Genomic DNA, 17,302 nt, shown 5'->3' on the forward strand with positions numbered 1-17,302 from the left:
AGGGCATGGTGGGAGTTGTAATTGTGGGGCGGGTGACAAGCTTATGACCTGCTCTCTGCAGCACTACTACAACTCCCAGCAGGCCCCCCTGCCGCACCACTACAACTCCCAGCATACTCTTACAGTAAGGACATGCTTGGAGTAGTAGTTGTGCAGCAGAGGGCGGGTGACAAGCTTGTCACCTGCCCCACAAACTACAACACCCAGCATGTCCTTACTGTAAGGGCATGCTGGAAGTTGTAGGGAGGGCTGGCGACAAGCTTTTCACCCGCCCCCTGCCGCACAACTACAACTACCAGCATGTCCTTACTGTAAGGGCATGCTGGGAGTTGTAGTTTTTGGGCGGATGATAAGCTTGTCACCTGCCCCCCAACTACAACACCCAGCATGTCCTTACTGTAAGGGCATGCTGGGAGTTTTATTGGGGGGCGGGTGACAAGCTTGTCACCTGTCCCCTGCCGCAAAACTACAACTCCCAGCATGTCCTTACTGTAAGGGCATGCTGAGAGTTGTAGTCGTGCAGCAGGGGTAGGTGACAAGCTTGTCACTCTCCCGCACCATGCTGGGAGTTGTAGTCATTTGGCACGGGAGATGCGTGGGCGGGTGACAATAAATGTATTAACCTATTTCTCTTTGGTTTTTTTTTCAGATCCGTGTATCCTGTGGACTACTTCGGATTTGGTGGACTGCGCCGATGGCCAGCGTTTTTTTTCTTTCTGTTTACTGTTAATAAAATGGTTAATGAGGACTTGTGGGGGAGTGTTTTTTTGGGAATAAATAGTTTTTTTAAATGTGTTGTGTTTTTTATTTTTATTTACTTGACATGCTTAGTATTGGAAGCTGTCTAAAAGACGGAGTCCATTACTAAGCCGGGCTTAGCGTTAGCCACAAAAACAGCTAGCGCTAACCCCCAATTATTACCCCGATACCCACTGCCACAGGGGTGCCGGGAAGAGTCGGTACCAACAGGTCCGGAAAATCAAATATGATACTCCTTGGCCTAGGTGGTAACAGGCTGGCATTATTTAGGCTGGGAAGGGGCAGTAACAATGGTCCTATCCCACTCTGGTAACGTCAGGCTGTTGCTGCTTGGTTGGTGTTTGGCTTAAAATAAAAATAGGGGGAACCCTATGTGTTTTTTTTTATATTTAATTGTTTATACAAAAAAGCAGATTCTCAGCCAAATACCAACCAAGCAGCAACAGCCTGATGTTATCAGGGTGGGTGAGGACCATTGTGGGCAATGGCCCTCCCCAGCCTAAATAACACCAATCTGTTACTGCCTCAGCACAGGAGCGCCATTTTTGATGCTCAGGACCTGTTGGTACCTGCCTCTCCTGACACCCCTGTGGCGGTGAGTACGGGGGTAATAATTGCCCTAGCTGTTTTTGTGGCTAACACTAAGCCAGGCTTACTAATGGACTCCGTCTATAAGATGGCTTCCACTACTATGCCTGTCAAGTAAATAAAAAAACACAACACATTTAAAATAAAACCCAAAAAACACTCCCCCACAAGCCCTCGTTAACCATTTTATTAACATTAAACCTAAAAAAAACGCTGGTCACTGTACTCCTCTGAATCTAAAGTAATCCACAGGATACATGGATCTGAAATGAGAAGTAAAAAACAAAAAATAAGTTAGTACATTTAGGGGAAAAAAAGTGGTAAAAAAAAATGTAATAAACACACATATATATCACACATTTTTTTCAAAGCTGCAAATTGGTGTTCTGAAGTCATTTATTGGTTTTTGCTTATGTGTGCTTAAAAAATGGTATTCAGAAGTAATTTATTCTTTTTTGCTTTTTTAAGCCAAATTTATCAACCCCCTGTGATAGTATAATAAATTTGTCACACATAAGCAAAACCAAAAGCAAGAAAAAAATGCCTACAGAACTCGCTTACTAAAGCAACAATGATAAATGTCCCTGTATATCCTTTACTTTTTACTGTCTAGTGACAGAATATTACTAATGTGACCTGTCCCATCATCTTTATTGGATTCAAAAGTCTAATTATCCATTCCTTTGCATCACTATAATATTATTTTTCACATGTATGTGTTCTTAATAGATTGAATAATACAGTACATATTTTTATCAGTAGCAATTGTTCTAGTCTCTCTTTTTGTATACAATGCTGTGTGCAGAGCTATACAGAATATACACTAGTTAGACCCTCAGTACCTGATATAGTTTTGAAATAAGGTACAAGTACTGGGATATCTGTATTTGGTGCTGTATCTTTCTGTACCTAATTTATTGTTGTTCTGTGATTTCCACAGCAAAAAAAACAGGGTCAGAGATGGACCCTGACGTGGCATACACAAATTAGTGAGGTATTTAGCGAGAATCTTGTGATTTTCAATGCAAACGGCTAATATGCTAAAAAACTTGCTGCATAAGCGAACAAAAGTGTGGTGGAATAAGAACTTTCTGGAGAACTATCTAATTAAAGGAATAATTCCCCGTGGTTTAAGGGTTCAAGTTTTCCCTTCATATCCATTGGATGATGTAATCTTCAAAACCAAGTGGGAGGAACACTATGCTCTAAAGGATTTATGAATTACTAGTCCAATCAAATGTGTCAACATTAGAGGAATTAGAAAAAGAAAGAAATTGACGTAATCCAAAATGATATAATGCGAAACCTGCCGAAGGAAGACCTTGAAAAGGTTAATACAGATTTGGAACAACAATACCTTAAATGGGAGACAGCTATCTGCACTATGAAACGTAAAAAATATCAAAGAGATAACAAGGATGTCAAGCAAAATTGAGTATACAAGTGGCAACAGTCTAGGGAGAGAGTTCAGACACCAATGAGATCTACATCTTCTTCCATTGCATCTCTTTCATCCACAGATGAATCTCAGAGGTCTCAGGATGTGAGGCCAAGGGTGAAACACAATAACTGGCAAAATAATCCCAATAATCGTGTGGAACAGCGTAGAGAAAAATGAAAACTTCCCCACCATCTACAAGTGGCAAAAAGACCAAAAATAGCAATGAGCTTTAAAAGATCTCCATTTGTTTTCACCTAAACTATTACTTAAGAAGCTGCATGCTTGGAGGGAACAATTCATGTCCAGCCCTGAGGAAAGGGAAGCAATCAAAATATTAGAAGAATTGTTGGCTGAACAGGAACAACATGATCAAGATGTTTTCCGCAAGTCAACAGGGGCAAATACCCTCCTGCATGCATCCTCTTCTCATACTCCATCAACAATAAAAGCAATCCCAACTGGACAATTTTTACGAATACGTAGGATATGTTCCTCAGAGCAGGACTTTCAAAGACATAGCAAACTTCTGACCGTACGCTTTCTCTAACGTGGATACAGCAAGCATTGTCTGAAAAAGGCACACAACATACCTGCAGGGAGGATCTCCTTAAAGGGGTACTCTGCCCCTAGACATCTTATCCCCTATCCAAAGGATAGGGGATAAGATGTCAGACCGCTGCTGGGGAGCCCCGGGATGGCCGATGCGGCACCCCGCTATCATTGCTGCACAGAGCGAGTTCGCTCTGTGCGTAATGATGGGCGATACAGGGGACGGAGCAGCGTGACATCATGGCTCCGCCCCTCGTGATATCACGGCCCGTCCCCTTAATGTAAGTCTATGGCAGGGGGCGTGGCCACACTCCCTCCCATAGACTTGTATTGAGGGGACGAGACGTGACGTCACGAGGGGCGGAGCCATGACATAACGATGTATCGGCCCCTGTATTGCCCGTCATTACTTGAAGAGCGAACTCGCTCTGTGCAGTAATGATAGCACAGTGCCGCAGCGGGGATCCCAGGGGTCCCCAGCAGTGGGACCGAGGCGATCTGACATCTTATCCCCTATCCTTTGGGTAGGGGATAAGATGTCTAGGGGCGGAGTACCCCTTTAAAGGTTTTAATATTCTGGATATCTTCTCTCAAGCTAAAAGTCCACAAGTACAGCCGTATCTAATTTCTATAAAAAAAAATTGAAACCTGTCTAAGACAAATATACCTAGCTCCCTATAGATGTGTGCCTTAATACATGATAATCTGAGTATACACATTTTGAGACCTTTTTTCTCCATGTTGGATAATGCTGGTAAATTGCACTTTATGGTATTACTATACTCAAAAATATACAATTGTATGATATGAGCCCTTTGCTTTAATGTTTACGTCACAAGTAGGGGATAAGAGGTAGGACATTGCATCTTGTGTACATTAGTTAGGGCATGTAAGCCTCTCCGTTTTTAGCTTATTCACTTATCCATTAGCATAATCACTTTTATTCACTATTGAATTAAAACAATCCTTTTGTTTTTATTACTATAAAAATTATTCTCCAATCACATCAATATATGACTTTGGTACACATTACTGTATTTAAAGGGGTTATCCACCATAAGGTGATTTTAGTACGTACCTGGCAGGCAGTAATGCACATGCTTAGGAAGGATCTGCGCTTGTCTTGGGGCTAAATGGCTATGCTGTGAGATTACTATAATACTGTGGCTAGCTTTTTGTGAACTTGTATTTCCTGTTTGACTTTTCTTTTTTTGACTACAAATTCCACAATTCCATCTTCCTCCCTCCCACAAATCAGCCATCCCACCATTAAAACATAAATGAGCTGCATCCATTGAAATCAGTGTGGTTTTCAATCAGGGTGCCTACAGCTGTGTCATTAGTTGCAGATTGATCTCTCTGCCACCAAGCGATCGCTCCAGCCATTGAAGCAGACAGGCTCCCTGTCATCAGCTGACTAGTGAGTCAGGTCTCGGCCGCATTACAGCCTTGGAAAAATCCGAGACAACAGTAATTTTGTATGCTGTTAAAAATAAATAGTGGGATGAAAATCACAGAAGAATTGTGAGGAAACCATCACACACAGGTACAGACTCTATATTATGAACTAAACCTACTTTAGCATACTGTAGCATAGTCAAATTAAAAAAAATCCTGGAAGACCCCTTTTATTATGGTCACTTTTAATGTGTGTTACATTGTAATTTGTTATGGCACTGGTCACTTTCACTATTTTAACTCTATTACTAGTATAATAGCGTTCATACACGGATATGTCTTCAGCGACAATTGACTGACAATAGCAATAGACAATCTGACAATACAGATGTCGTCAGCGCTTTATACATATATTTATGCTCTACTAATTGTTCACATATATCTATGAGTATTTGATTAGTGTCACACATGTGTTTGTTTTAATTGTTTTTCATCCATTTTATATTTTGCACTTTTGGTTTTATATATAATGTATAGTGTACATATTGTATTATTTCGATAATTTTTTATAATATATATATATATATATATATATAATATATATATAATATAATATTATATAATATATATATACGTTATTGCCTGAGGAAGAGCCCGGTACGGGCTGGAAACGCTGTTTTTATGTTGCGTTGCATCTTTTATAAATTAACCGTTCATTTTAACCTAACCCTTAGAGGTCTGCGCTCCTTCAGAAGTTCCCCTTTTTTTGTGATCGGATTATCCGCTCCACCTTTCTATTGATACATTAGTGATATAGGATAATTGATGCCAATACATTATAGTGAGTAGCGTATAAGGATCTTGCATACCATTGCCCGGCATAAACATTCAACAGTGGTTAAACTAGATATAGATGTCATTACAGAATTGGCCACTGCACCGACTGCCGCAGGTGCGCATGTGCTGGGTCCATATCCTGGCACCTTCTCCCCGGGCATCAAGAAGCTCAGCGTGCAGGCCCAGATGTTACGCATCTGTAACAGGCGGCCTGGGACTGTCACGCGGCGGGGCGAGATGATGTTGTTCCTAGTCAAGACCCGGCGCATGCGCTGAATGGCGAGCATCGGCGCGCATTGGTGCCACAAACAAGAGGTATACAAGGGTGCATGTAGACACACAGGATAGCGTCCCTTGAGAAAGTCCATAAAATAAAAATAAACTCTGTAAAAAAACAAATACAATTAGCAAAAATGTCAACAGAGAGAATGATTGTCACAGATAAAAAAAGAACAAAAAATATTCTTCACCTACATAAAAAATAAGAAATTAGAACTGAAAATATTAACTTCTAAAGAAATAATCTGGGTGTAATGGTGGAAAAGGATAGGGAAAGGGCCAATCTACTAAATGCCTTCTTCTCTAGTGTATTTACACATGAAAATCCAATGACAGGTGAAATAAATAGGGATAATGACAATTCTCCAGAAAATCTTGTTTGTTTTACCCATCCAAGTGTGGTGCTGCCTTATTAACATTAAATCAGACAAATCACTGAAAACAGATGGTATCCATGCTATAGGTTTGCAGGAAATAAATATTGTGCTAGACAAACACTTGTTCCTTATATTTAAAGACACTTAGCAAATGTGGGTTTGAGGGTTTTCTGAGAGATGCTATTCTGAATTATCTTAATGAAATTAACCTTCTAACACAGCACGAATATGGATTTATGCTGGATCTGTCCTCTCAGACTTATCTGATAAGTTGAGATCAGTTACAGATTGGACCGGGGTGAAATGTTGGATAGCAACTGGATCAGTATTAAGAAGCAGAGGGTGGGTGTTCATGGGAACTTACTCTGGTTGGGTGACAGTTACTAGTGGGGTACCGCAGGCATCAGTACTGGGTCCACTTCTTTTCAATATGTTTATTATTGACCATGTAGAGGGATTATAGAATAGAATTTCAATACTTGCAGAGTTCACTAAACTGGATAAGGTGATATCCACAGAGGAGGATAATATAATATTACAGAGGGATCTGGGGAAGCTGGAGGCTTGAACACAAACATGACAAATTAAGTTTAATGTGGAACAATGTAAGGTTATACACTTGGGCCATAACATTTTTTTTTACAATTATGTGCAACATATTATTACATTAGGTAAAACTACTGCTGAAAAGGATTTGGGGGTACTGGTGGTAAGTAAGCTCAACTTTAGTGATCAGTCACAGGTTGTAGCTGCAAAGGCGAATAAAGTCTTGGGATATATCAAGAGAGGCATAGAGACATAGACATAGTTTTGCCTTTGTATAAATCATTAGTCAGTTCACACATGGAGTATTGTGTCCAATTTTCGGCCCCTGTATACAAGAAGGACATGGATAAACTGGAGAGGGTGGAGAGGTGAGTGACCAAGGTAATAAATGTTATGGGAGGATTACAGGACCAAGACAGGTTATCAAGCTTGGGATTACTTAGTTTATAGAAAAGACATCTTAGGGGCGAAGGTTTCACCATCATCACAGACAGAGATTCTTTACTGCAAAAGCAGTGAGACTATGGAACACTCACATGGAACATGTCACATGATGTTGTGATGTCTGACTCAATGAATAAGTTCAAGGAGGGCTAAATGTTTTTCTGGAAAAATATAATATTACAAGTTATGGGTAATAGATTTATGGGGACAAAATGTTGATCTAAGGACTTATTCTAAATGCCAAATTTGGAAATGGGAAGGATTTTTTCCCTTGTCATGGGGCAATTAGCATCAGTCTCATGATGGGGTTTGGTCTTCATCTGGATCAACACAATCAGATTATAGGTTAAAGTTGATGGACTGTCTTTTTTCAACCTTACTATGTAACTATGTAAAAGAGTGACTATATTAAATAAATAAATAACTATATAAATAAATATTAATTAAAGGGGTACTCCGGCGCTAAGACATTTTATCCCCTCCTCAATGCAAACCTATGTCTTAGCGCCGGAGTATTCCTTTAATTCTACCAATATTGTATTCTAATAAAAGCATAATTTTTTTATATTTAGCCCAAAGATTTTAAAGTACACCACCTTTAACATCGAGGATTTGATGGATCTCATGAACTTCTAAATACAATTTTGAATGTCTGCACATAGAACATTCAGTTATAATTCAATAGTTTATGTAATTTAGTAGAAAGTAAACAATGGAATAAAATAAGCCTTACATTTTTAGAAAAGAAAAACTAATGTAATTTTACATTATTTCTCAGCAGATTTAAATGTCTGCTTTCGGTCTTGTTGTGAATGATATTGTATCCAATATTTCGGAAACATTTGATTGTTCTGAGATGACTAAAAGGTTTGGTATTTATCCTTTGTCTCCACATGTTATTAGAAGATACTAAGGTGCTTCGAAGATGACATCATGATTTCTTTATAACACTCCCTAAAATCTATTTTGTCATGTCAAACAAAGGATCCCAAGTAAAAAGAAAAAAAAAAGTAAAATGACAGTTTATTAATGATTCAGCTCAGTCATGCAATAGGTGTTTCTTGCCAACTGTTCTAATAAGAGTTGCTTCACATGCATTGTCTATTATTCCTTACCTGTATCCTGTTATATATCTTTGAAAGAGAAAAATATATATAAAAAGATAATGATAATAAGAGCGTCTTGTTTATGCTCCACTATAGTCTAAAACTAGCAGATGCCATTGTATATGTTGCCAAGGTTTCAGTGTTTGCTGTGCCTGCCATTAATGTCACTCACACTCATTTCTATGTTAGTAATAACTAGGCCCTAGGAATTATGTCCCTGGACTTCCAATAGGCTGTATTCATGACATTTTTATCTAGGTTTTTTTTTGTTATATCAAAGTTCAGATTTCATTTTCAAAAACCTGTGGTTAGCTACTATTGGCTGTAATCACAGATAATATTTATTGGCATTTTCTGCTATTGCCCACTCTGGAAATGCCCAGATTTATCAAACTGTGTGAGAGAGAAAATAGAGTGATTTTCTTCCAGCAACCAATCACAGGTCAGCTAGCGAGCTGTGCTAAAGTGAAACCTGATCTTTGATTGGTTGCTGGGGGGAAATCACTCCATTTTTTTCTTTCATGCAGTTTGATAAATTTGGGCCTCGCAAGTTTTTATTCAAATTTTTTATAACTAAGTCACATATTTGTGTTTGCTCATTTGTCGTCTGATCGCTGGCCGATGCTTATTTGCCCAACATTCTGCTCTTGTGACAGGGCTTTAATGAACATATGGACAGACTCACCTATCATATCATTGGTATTCATTCTTCAAAGCTGTAAATTATAGGGTTCTGACCGCTCACCCCAGGCTCTCTGACCTATATACAATACTATCAGTTAATCCTTACAAATACCTTGGAGATGTCTGATTCACTGTGAAAGTAACAAGCCTCCTTTTTTCTAAACTAAATAACCTTCAGCTAGAAGTGTATAAAATCCAACGCGTTTCCAAAAGCTCTTGATTAAGTGCTTTTTAAGCTGCAAATGCATTGGAATTTTATACACTATTTGTCCTCTGTATGTGAATGCAGGATTATATTAATGCAAGTGAAATAAAGAAGGGAATTATAGAAGTAACTGGTGCTGAACTGTTACATTTTGCTAGGTAGCATGGTGGTTCATCAAAAAATGTTAATTTGAAATTTGAAATATGTTAAGCATTTTTTTTATTTAGAGCAGATGCACAGGATACACTAGTGTGTGATATGCCATTACTTGCTTCACAAGAGTAGGTTAACTGGTTCCAGTGCATGTGTCTAAAAATAGGTAATTTAGATTGTGAGCTCCATTAGAGAAAGAGACTGATGTAAAATAATCTCTAAATAGCTCTGCAAAATATGTTGGTGCTATGTAAGAAACAGGAAAAAGTAAATGGAATACTATTTTGAATGTGGTTTTCTGTCCGAAACCTATCACATTGAAATTACAGCCTGATCTGCAGGTAGCATGTTATATAACAGGTGGTAGTAAGTAGATCGATAGTTTTGTGGAAGAATCTTCTGTATAACATATCACCTATTGATCAGCATTGCTCATTATTGGGTTTTTCAAGTCCAGTGGGTGGTGACTGACAGCTCTGTGAGAATACATGAGAAATTGTGTCACCTGCTCACCGAACACATAAACATACTATTAGAATAGTTTATGTTAATAAATATCTGATAGTTTTTTTGTGTTTGTTTTTACCTTATTATCAAAAATAGTATTTTCACAATTTTTCTTACCAAAAAAGACTCCTAAAACAGTTCGGTTTCGTTGAGATGGTTGACCCGAAGGCCCTTTCATAGCAACATTGCTTATTTTTCTTGGGTTGGGAAGATGTGGTTCCTTCATTGCTTGATACACCCCATCAGAATATGCTGGAGGCATAAGCCGCAGGAGTCTACAACCTAATAAGTAGTACAGTTGAAAGCAGATCATGAATATATATATATATATATATATATATATATAGGAAAGAGGTTGCTGTGCCTGCTATGCAGGCTTTTAACTGAAGATAATGCATGTAGGATTTGCAACTGCTCTTTCCATTCCCCTTTTTTTGCAATGATTCCCCACATGTAGGGCTATGTAGACAGTAAGCATATTTAGAAGAACATGCAGGGAAAGTCTGCAGTTCTCAAGTTAGTCTGATTTAGCTAGGAAGTGTAGCTTAGATTATGAGGCCATGTTCACACAAGGAAATTTCCGTGCAGAATTCCGCATTGGAATTCCTCATGGAGATTCCGCAGTAGCATTTCAATGATTTCAATGGGATTCTGCTGCGCTGTTCACATAGCAGAATTTCCATGACGGAAATTCAAATTCCAGTGTCCGCAGAAAGAATAGATATGTCTATTCTTTCTGTGGACTCCACACAAAAATGCATTACTGTCTATCAGACAGTGTATTTCCAAGCGGCCCCAACGTTGACATGTTCTGTCAGTGCTCCGCTGTCACGGCAATGTCCGCATGGAGACTGATGTGCAGGTCTCTGGATCTGCACACTATGTTTACATCTATGCGCCAGGTGAAGAATGGGCTATCAATCAAGTCTGCCTAGAAAACCCCATTTAACATGAATATTATGAACCTACCTGCAGAGCCTCTGCTATGGTGAACCAAATTGTTATACCAGCCATCATAGCGTTGAATTTCCCAGTTAATATTATTTTGCGTGCCTAGGAAAAATATTAAGTATGCAGAAATTAAAAAGAAAGAACCTTTGTTATACATCAAAATACTAAATCATCATAATATTGACTTCATCATCAAAAATCCCAGAACCACACGGGGGGGGGGGGGGGCGGGCTAGTGAATGACCTGCAGAGAGCTGGGTCCAAAGTAACAAAGGCTACCATCAGTAACACACTATGCAGCCGGGGACTCAATCATGCAGACACCAGACGAGTCCCCTGCTTAAGCCAGTACAACTCATTGTGTTTGGAGGAGAAAGAATGCTGAGTTGAATCCAAAGAACACCATACCTACTGTGAAGCATGGGGGTGGAAATATCATGGGCTATTTTTTAGCAAAGGGACCAGGACAACTGATCCGTGTAAAGGAAAGAATGAATGGGGCCTTGTATCGTGAGATTTTGAGTGAAAACCTCCTTCCATCAGCAAGGACATTGAAGATTAAACGTGGCTGAGTTTTTTAGCATGACAATGATCCCAAACACACCGCCCAGGCAATGAAGGAGTGGCTTCGTAAGAAGCATTTCAAGGTCCTGGAGTGGCTAAGCCAGTCTCCAGATCTCAAACCCATAGAAAACCTTTGGAGGGAGTTGAAAGTCTGTATTGCCCAGCAACAACCCCAAAACATCACTGCTCTAGAGGAGATCTGCATGGAGGAATGGGCCAAAATACCAGCATCAGTGTGTTAAAACCTTGTGAAGACTTACAAAAAATGTTTGACCTGTCATTGCCAACAAAGGGTATATAACAAAGTATTGAAATGAACTTTTGTTATTGACCAAATCCTTATTTTTCACCATAATTTGCAAATAAATTCTTTAAAAATCAGACAATGTGATTTTATGAATTTTTCTTCTCATTCTCATCATATACTTATGATGAAAATTACAGGCCTCTCCTCTTTTTAAGTGGGAGAACTTGTACAATTGGTGGCTGACTAAATACTTTTTAGCCCCATTGTATGTATGTATGTATCTATATATATATATATATATATATATATATATATATATATAAAAAGAGAGAGAGAGATAGAAGTTGACTGCAGCACACCAGCGTATTCAGTACTAAATTGTAGCTTTAATCCATAAATACAAGGACGTTTCTGTGGTCTCACACCCCCATTATCAAGCCTGTGTTGAGACCACAGAAACGTTATCCTTGTATTTATGGAATAAAGCTACAATTTTGTACTGAATACGCTGGTGTGCTGCAGTCAACCTCCTTCTCTACCTACCTTGTTGGACCCAGGACCGGGGCCCCTGCAACTGACCTGCACCCACTACCTGAATTTCTTTTTCTCAGAGTGCTGCTCCTCCTTAACACTCTCTCTCTCTCTCTCTCTCTCTCTCTCTCTCTCTCTCTCTCTCTCTCTCTCTCTCTCTCTCTCTCTCTCTCTCTCTCTCTATATATATATATATATATATCTATATATATCCATTATATATATATATATATATATATATATATAAAGCATGTGTTACAAGACATGTATACAATACTATATGGCACAATGTGAGGTCCTTATATTACATTGAGTGTGGATTTACAACTGACTGTTTATTGTTTATATACTTACATGTAAACCTCCAGAGCTCTGCGTGGAAAAGCCAAGCACAAATCAGCCCAAGTTTGGAATTCATGCTGAAAAAAAAAAATGAACTAAAGGATTAAAGAAACATGGTGGACAGTTAAGTTATTGAATAATTTTATGTGACAGAATAATGCATAACAGAAGAAAAACATATTTGCTGGTAAGATACAAAAGAAAGCATAGCAATGTGAAACAAACTGCGTTGTACAACTTCAGCTGCTCATACACATTACAATGAAAGCAGACAGCTCATGGTTGATCACATTTGGCTGTTTTATAACTAATGTGTATGGGCAAATAGTTTTTTAGCCACTGCTGTTTAGATGGTACCTGAGCCCCCACAGATCACCACTTCTTGATCTCCTCCATATGAAAAGGAAATACACACTTAGTACATTGAGAAAATGTGAGTGTTCACGTAACCTACATCAAATACTTCCAATGTAGTTTTTGCCTAGCTGGTGGTCCTGGAAGAGGCAGATTCCTAGCACGCAGCAATTTTCTCAGACAAATGATCAATCATAAGTGACCAGCAATATATCCCATACCAAAGTTATACTATTTAAATAGAGATTGAATTGGGAAAAAGAAATGTTGGGGAATAGCATGGACATTTTTAGCTACATTGGAAATACATTCAACTCTGTACAAAAACAAAAGCTCTCTGAACATGTAAGTTTTAATAAATACTCATAGCCCTCATAAGGCCAATACTACACTATGACTTTTATAGTGCTACAAGATTGATTTTAACTCTTGAGTGACAGCTGTAAGCCACAAGAATGCATACAACTCTGCTTGGGGCCCTGGTTGACTAATGTGCTCCTGAATGTTTTTTTATCAAGTTGTGCACCACAATTGTGTTTGCAACAGAATTTGCACCAAAATGTGTGCCACAAAAAGAAAACACCCCCGACTTTCACACCAAAATCGCTAAAAAGCAGGAAAAATAGCCATGGCTATATGATATTAGACCAAACCAATCTGGCTGAAAATTCTCACCACTACAAAGATGGTCAGAACTTTCTTTTTCTCCACTACCTGTGCATCCCCATAGTAAATAGAGTGGATTCATACAAATCTGAAATAATATTTCACACTAAAAAAAAAAAAAAAACTCTTACTAAATCAGGACAAAATATTGCTTTGGACTACAGCTGTAGCTCAATAGTTTAAATCAGTAGCAATGCATAACAAATCTAGAGCACTGTTTCTTAGAGTTTTGCATTGTGCCATTTCTGTGCTTTTCAGAAAATATATGAAAGAACTGATAATGGTTTGTTACCAATACTAATGTCAATAAGACGTCTCCTTAGTCAGACTGGCAAGCAATGTTCAGTCGGTGCTGTCAGTGTCACAGTGTACAAAGACACATCCTATTGACAAGAAGAGGCTAACACCCAGTTGTAAATTTAGTGCTATGTGTTAGCTTGGGGGTGTAGGGTAGGTAGTGTGTAGCTGTGCAGTGATGAAAGAGTGTTGGATTAACCCTTAACTGTCCTACCGCCACCCGTCCCAGGAACGATAGGAAGGAATAAAGGATTGTCCACAACCGGAATCTTAGTAAACTGAAGATAACTTTGCTGCAGATTTTATGCAGGTTAAAGGTAGTAACAGTCTTTACAGAGAACCGGACTTTAGGTTCCTCACAGGTTTGGTTGGGACCTTGTAGGGAATAAGCTTGAAGTAATTGCTTTACGCTGTTCCACTGGATTTAGGGGAATTGTTTCGGTCCAGCAGTCACGTAGGATTAGGATTGAGTAAGATTGAACTCACGGTTTTGTATTTGGCTGAAGTTAGCAGGCTTCAGGCCTAGATTTGTCTTGCAGGTATACACAGAGCTCCGCTCGCTGTCATATCCCAAGGGAAAGAGAGCGATGATTGGGTAACAGCGCCTTTATATCTGAAGGGGCAGGCTTCAAGCTTATTGGTCCCCCAGACCTGTCAGTCCTAATACAAAACATTGTGGTACAACACGTGACATCATCACATAATCTGAACCTGTGCACCAGGAGCTTCATAGCAAGGGTTTCCATGGCCATGCAGCTGCGTGCAAGCCTTAAAGCATTCTGCACAATGCCAAGCATCAGATGTAATGATGTAAAGAAAGAGCAGTAGAAACATGTTCTGTTTAGTGATGAATCACATTTCCCTACCTGGTAGTCTGATGGATGATAGGATAAATAGTGTCTTGAAAAAGTTTAATGGAACAATAAAAGTGAAAAGGAAACTGAGGCTTTGTGCATGGATTGGGGTGAGCTCATTTTTTTTAATTATATGCCAAGTCTGATGAATCAGTCTCAGTTTGGCAAATGCCAGGAGAACATAGGCACTGTGTTGTGTCTATGCAGAGTACCGTATTTATCGGCGTATAACACGCACTTTTTAGGCTAAAATTTTTTGCCTAAAGTCTATGTGCGTGTTATACGCCGATACCGCCCCAGGAAAGGCAGGGGGAGAGAGGCCGTCGCTGCCCGCTTCTCTCCCCCTGCCTTCCCTGGGGTCTAGAGCCCTGCTGCCGGCCCTTCTCATCCCCTGGCTATCGGCGCCGCTGCCCGTTCTGTCCCCCTGACTATCGGTACCGGCGCCGATAGCCAGGGGGAGAGAAGGGGCAGCGGCACCCATTGCCGGCGCTGCTGCCCAGTTGCCTCCCCCCATCCCCAGTGGCATAATTACCTGGGTCGGGTCCGCGCTGCTGTAGGCCTCCGGCGTGCGTCCCCTTCGTCGTTGCTATGCGCTGCACGGCGCGGCGTATGACGTCAGTGCGCCGCGCCGTGCATAGCAACGATGCAGGGGACGCACGCCGGAGGCCTGGAGCAGCGCGGACCCGACCCAGGTAATTATGCCACCGGGGATGGGGGGAGGCAACGGGGCAGCGGCGCCGGCAATGGGTGCCGCTGCCCCTTCTCTCCCCCTGGCTGTCGGCGCCGCTTCTCTCCCCCTGGCTATCGGCGCCGGCAATGGGGCGCCGGTACCGATAGTCAGGGGGACAGAACGGGCAGCGGCGCCGATAGCCAGGGGGAGAGAAGCGGCAGCAGCAGGGCTCTAGACCCCAGGAAAGGCAGGGGGAGAGAAGCGGGCAGCGACGGCCTCTCTCCCCCTGCCTTTCCTGGGGATGTATTGGGGTATACACGCGCACACACGCACCCTCATTTTACCATGGATATTTGGGTATAAAACTTTTTTTACCCAAATATCCTTGGTAAAATGAGGGTGCGTGTTATAGGCCGGTGCGTGGTATACCCCGATAAATACGGTAATTGCTGTATCATACACTGCCCAAAAAAATAAAGGAAACACTATGATAACACATCCTAGAGCTGAATGAATGAACTAATCGTATGAAATACTTTCGTCTTTACATAGTGGAAAACCACACTACAGACTGATGCAACTCTGATGTAATGTCCTTAAAACAAGTCAAAATGAGGCTCAGTAGTGTGTGTGGCCTCCAAGTGCCCGTATGACCTCCCTACAATGCCTCATGAGGAGGCGTCAACTTCTGGACAGTCTGTGGTGTAACATGGCGTTGGTGGATGAAGCGAGACATGATGTCCCAAATGTGCTCAATCGGATTCAGGTCTGGGTAACAGACGGGCCAGTCCAAAGCATCAATGCATTCCTCTTTCAGGAACTGCTGATACACTCCAGCCACATGAGGTCTAGCATTGTCTTGCATTTGGAGGAACCCAGGGCCAACGGCACCAGCATATGGTCTCACAAGGGGTCTGTGGATCACATCTCAGTACCTAATAGCAGTAAGGCTACCTCTGGCAAGCACACGGAGGGCTCCCCACACCATTACTGACCCACCGCCAAACCGGTCATGCTGGAGGACGTTGCAGGCAGCAGAACGTTCTCCACGGCGTCTCCAAACTCTATCACATCTGTCACATGAGCTCAGTGTGAACCTGCTTTCATCTGTGAAGAGCACAGGGTGCCAGTGGCGAATTTGCCAATCTTCGTGTTGTCTGGCAAATGCCAAACATCCTGCACAGTGTTGGGCTGTAAGCACAACCACCACCTGTCAGGCCCTCATACCACCCTCATGGAGTCTGTTTCTGACCGTTTGAGTGGACAAATGCACATTTCTGGCCTACTGGAGGTCATTTTCCAGGGCTCTGGCAGTGCTACTCCTTCTCCTCCTTGCACAAAGGTGGAGGTAGCGGTCCTGCTGCTGGGTTGTTGACCTCCTATGGCCTCCTCCATGTATCCTGATGTACTGGCATGTCTCCTGGTAGCACCTTTGTGCTATGGACACTACACTGACAAACATTATGGCACATTTTTAGTTTTACTTGAAGTTTTGTTTGTAAACATGTTCCATTTGTGCCCATAACTGCACACAATCACCTTTATTCTTTCCTAGGCTAGGTTTCCACACAGGTATTTTTCCGCTGTTTGTGGGAAAACTGCCACTGCAATTTATATGCCAAAGCCAGAAGAGGATTCAAAAGAAATAGGACATATAAAGGAAGAACTTCTACTTCCCCTGTTCCCCATGGTTCCTCCCCATGTGTATTTGATATTTTTTGTTCAGTCATTTGTGTCACATTCCAATATTGAGAACTTGCATGCATTTTGCAGCATTTATTTGTGGTGCATTACAATTGACTGGGTACATTTTTTACTTTTCTTTAAAGGGGTTATCCACCATAAGGTGATTTTAGTACGTACCTGGCAGACAGTAATGGACATGCTTAGGAAGGATCTGCGCTTGTCTTGTCTAAATGGCTATGTTGTGAGATTACCATAACACTGTGGCTA

General features: G+C 40.8%; 1 protein-coding gene across 1 annotated transcript in view; it reads right to left on the bottom strand.

Annotated features, from left to right (window-relative positions):
• Positions 1-17,302, bottom strand: part of LOC130368624 (dual oxidase 1-like) — a 174,849-nt gene that overhangs the window by 125,313 nt on the left and 32,234 nt on the right. The window contains exons 2-4 of the mRNA XM_056572557.1: positions 12,521-12,585; positions 10,843-10,926; positions 9,991-10,155 (exon numbers count right to left, since the gene is read on the bottom strand). Coding sequence (XP_056428532.1) covers positions 9,991-10,155; positions 10,843-10,926; positions 12,521-12,584 — 313 coding nt within the window. The 5' untranslated portion in view covers position 12,585. The remainder of the gene's footprint in view (positions 1-9,990; positions 10,156-10,842; positions 10,927-12,520; positions 12,586-17,302) is intronic.

This window comes from Hyla sarda, chromosome 4 (assembly GCF_029499605.1).
Source record: "Hyla sarda isolate aHylSar1 chromosome 4, aHylSar1.hap1, whole genome shotgun sequence".
Classification (NCBI taxonomy): Eukaryota; Metazoa; Chordata; class Amphibia; order Anura; family Hylidae; genus Hyla; species Hyla sarda.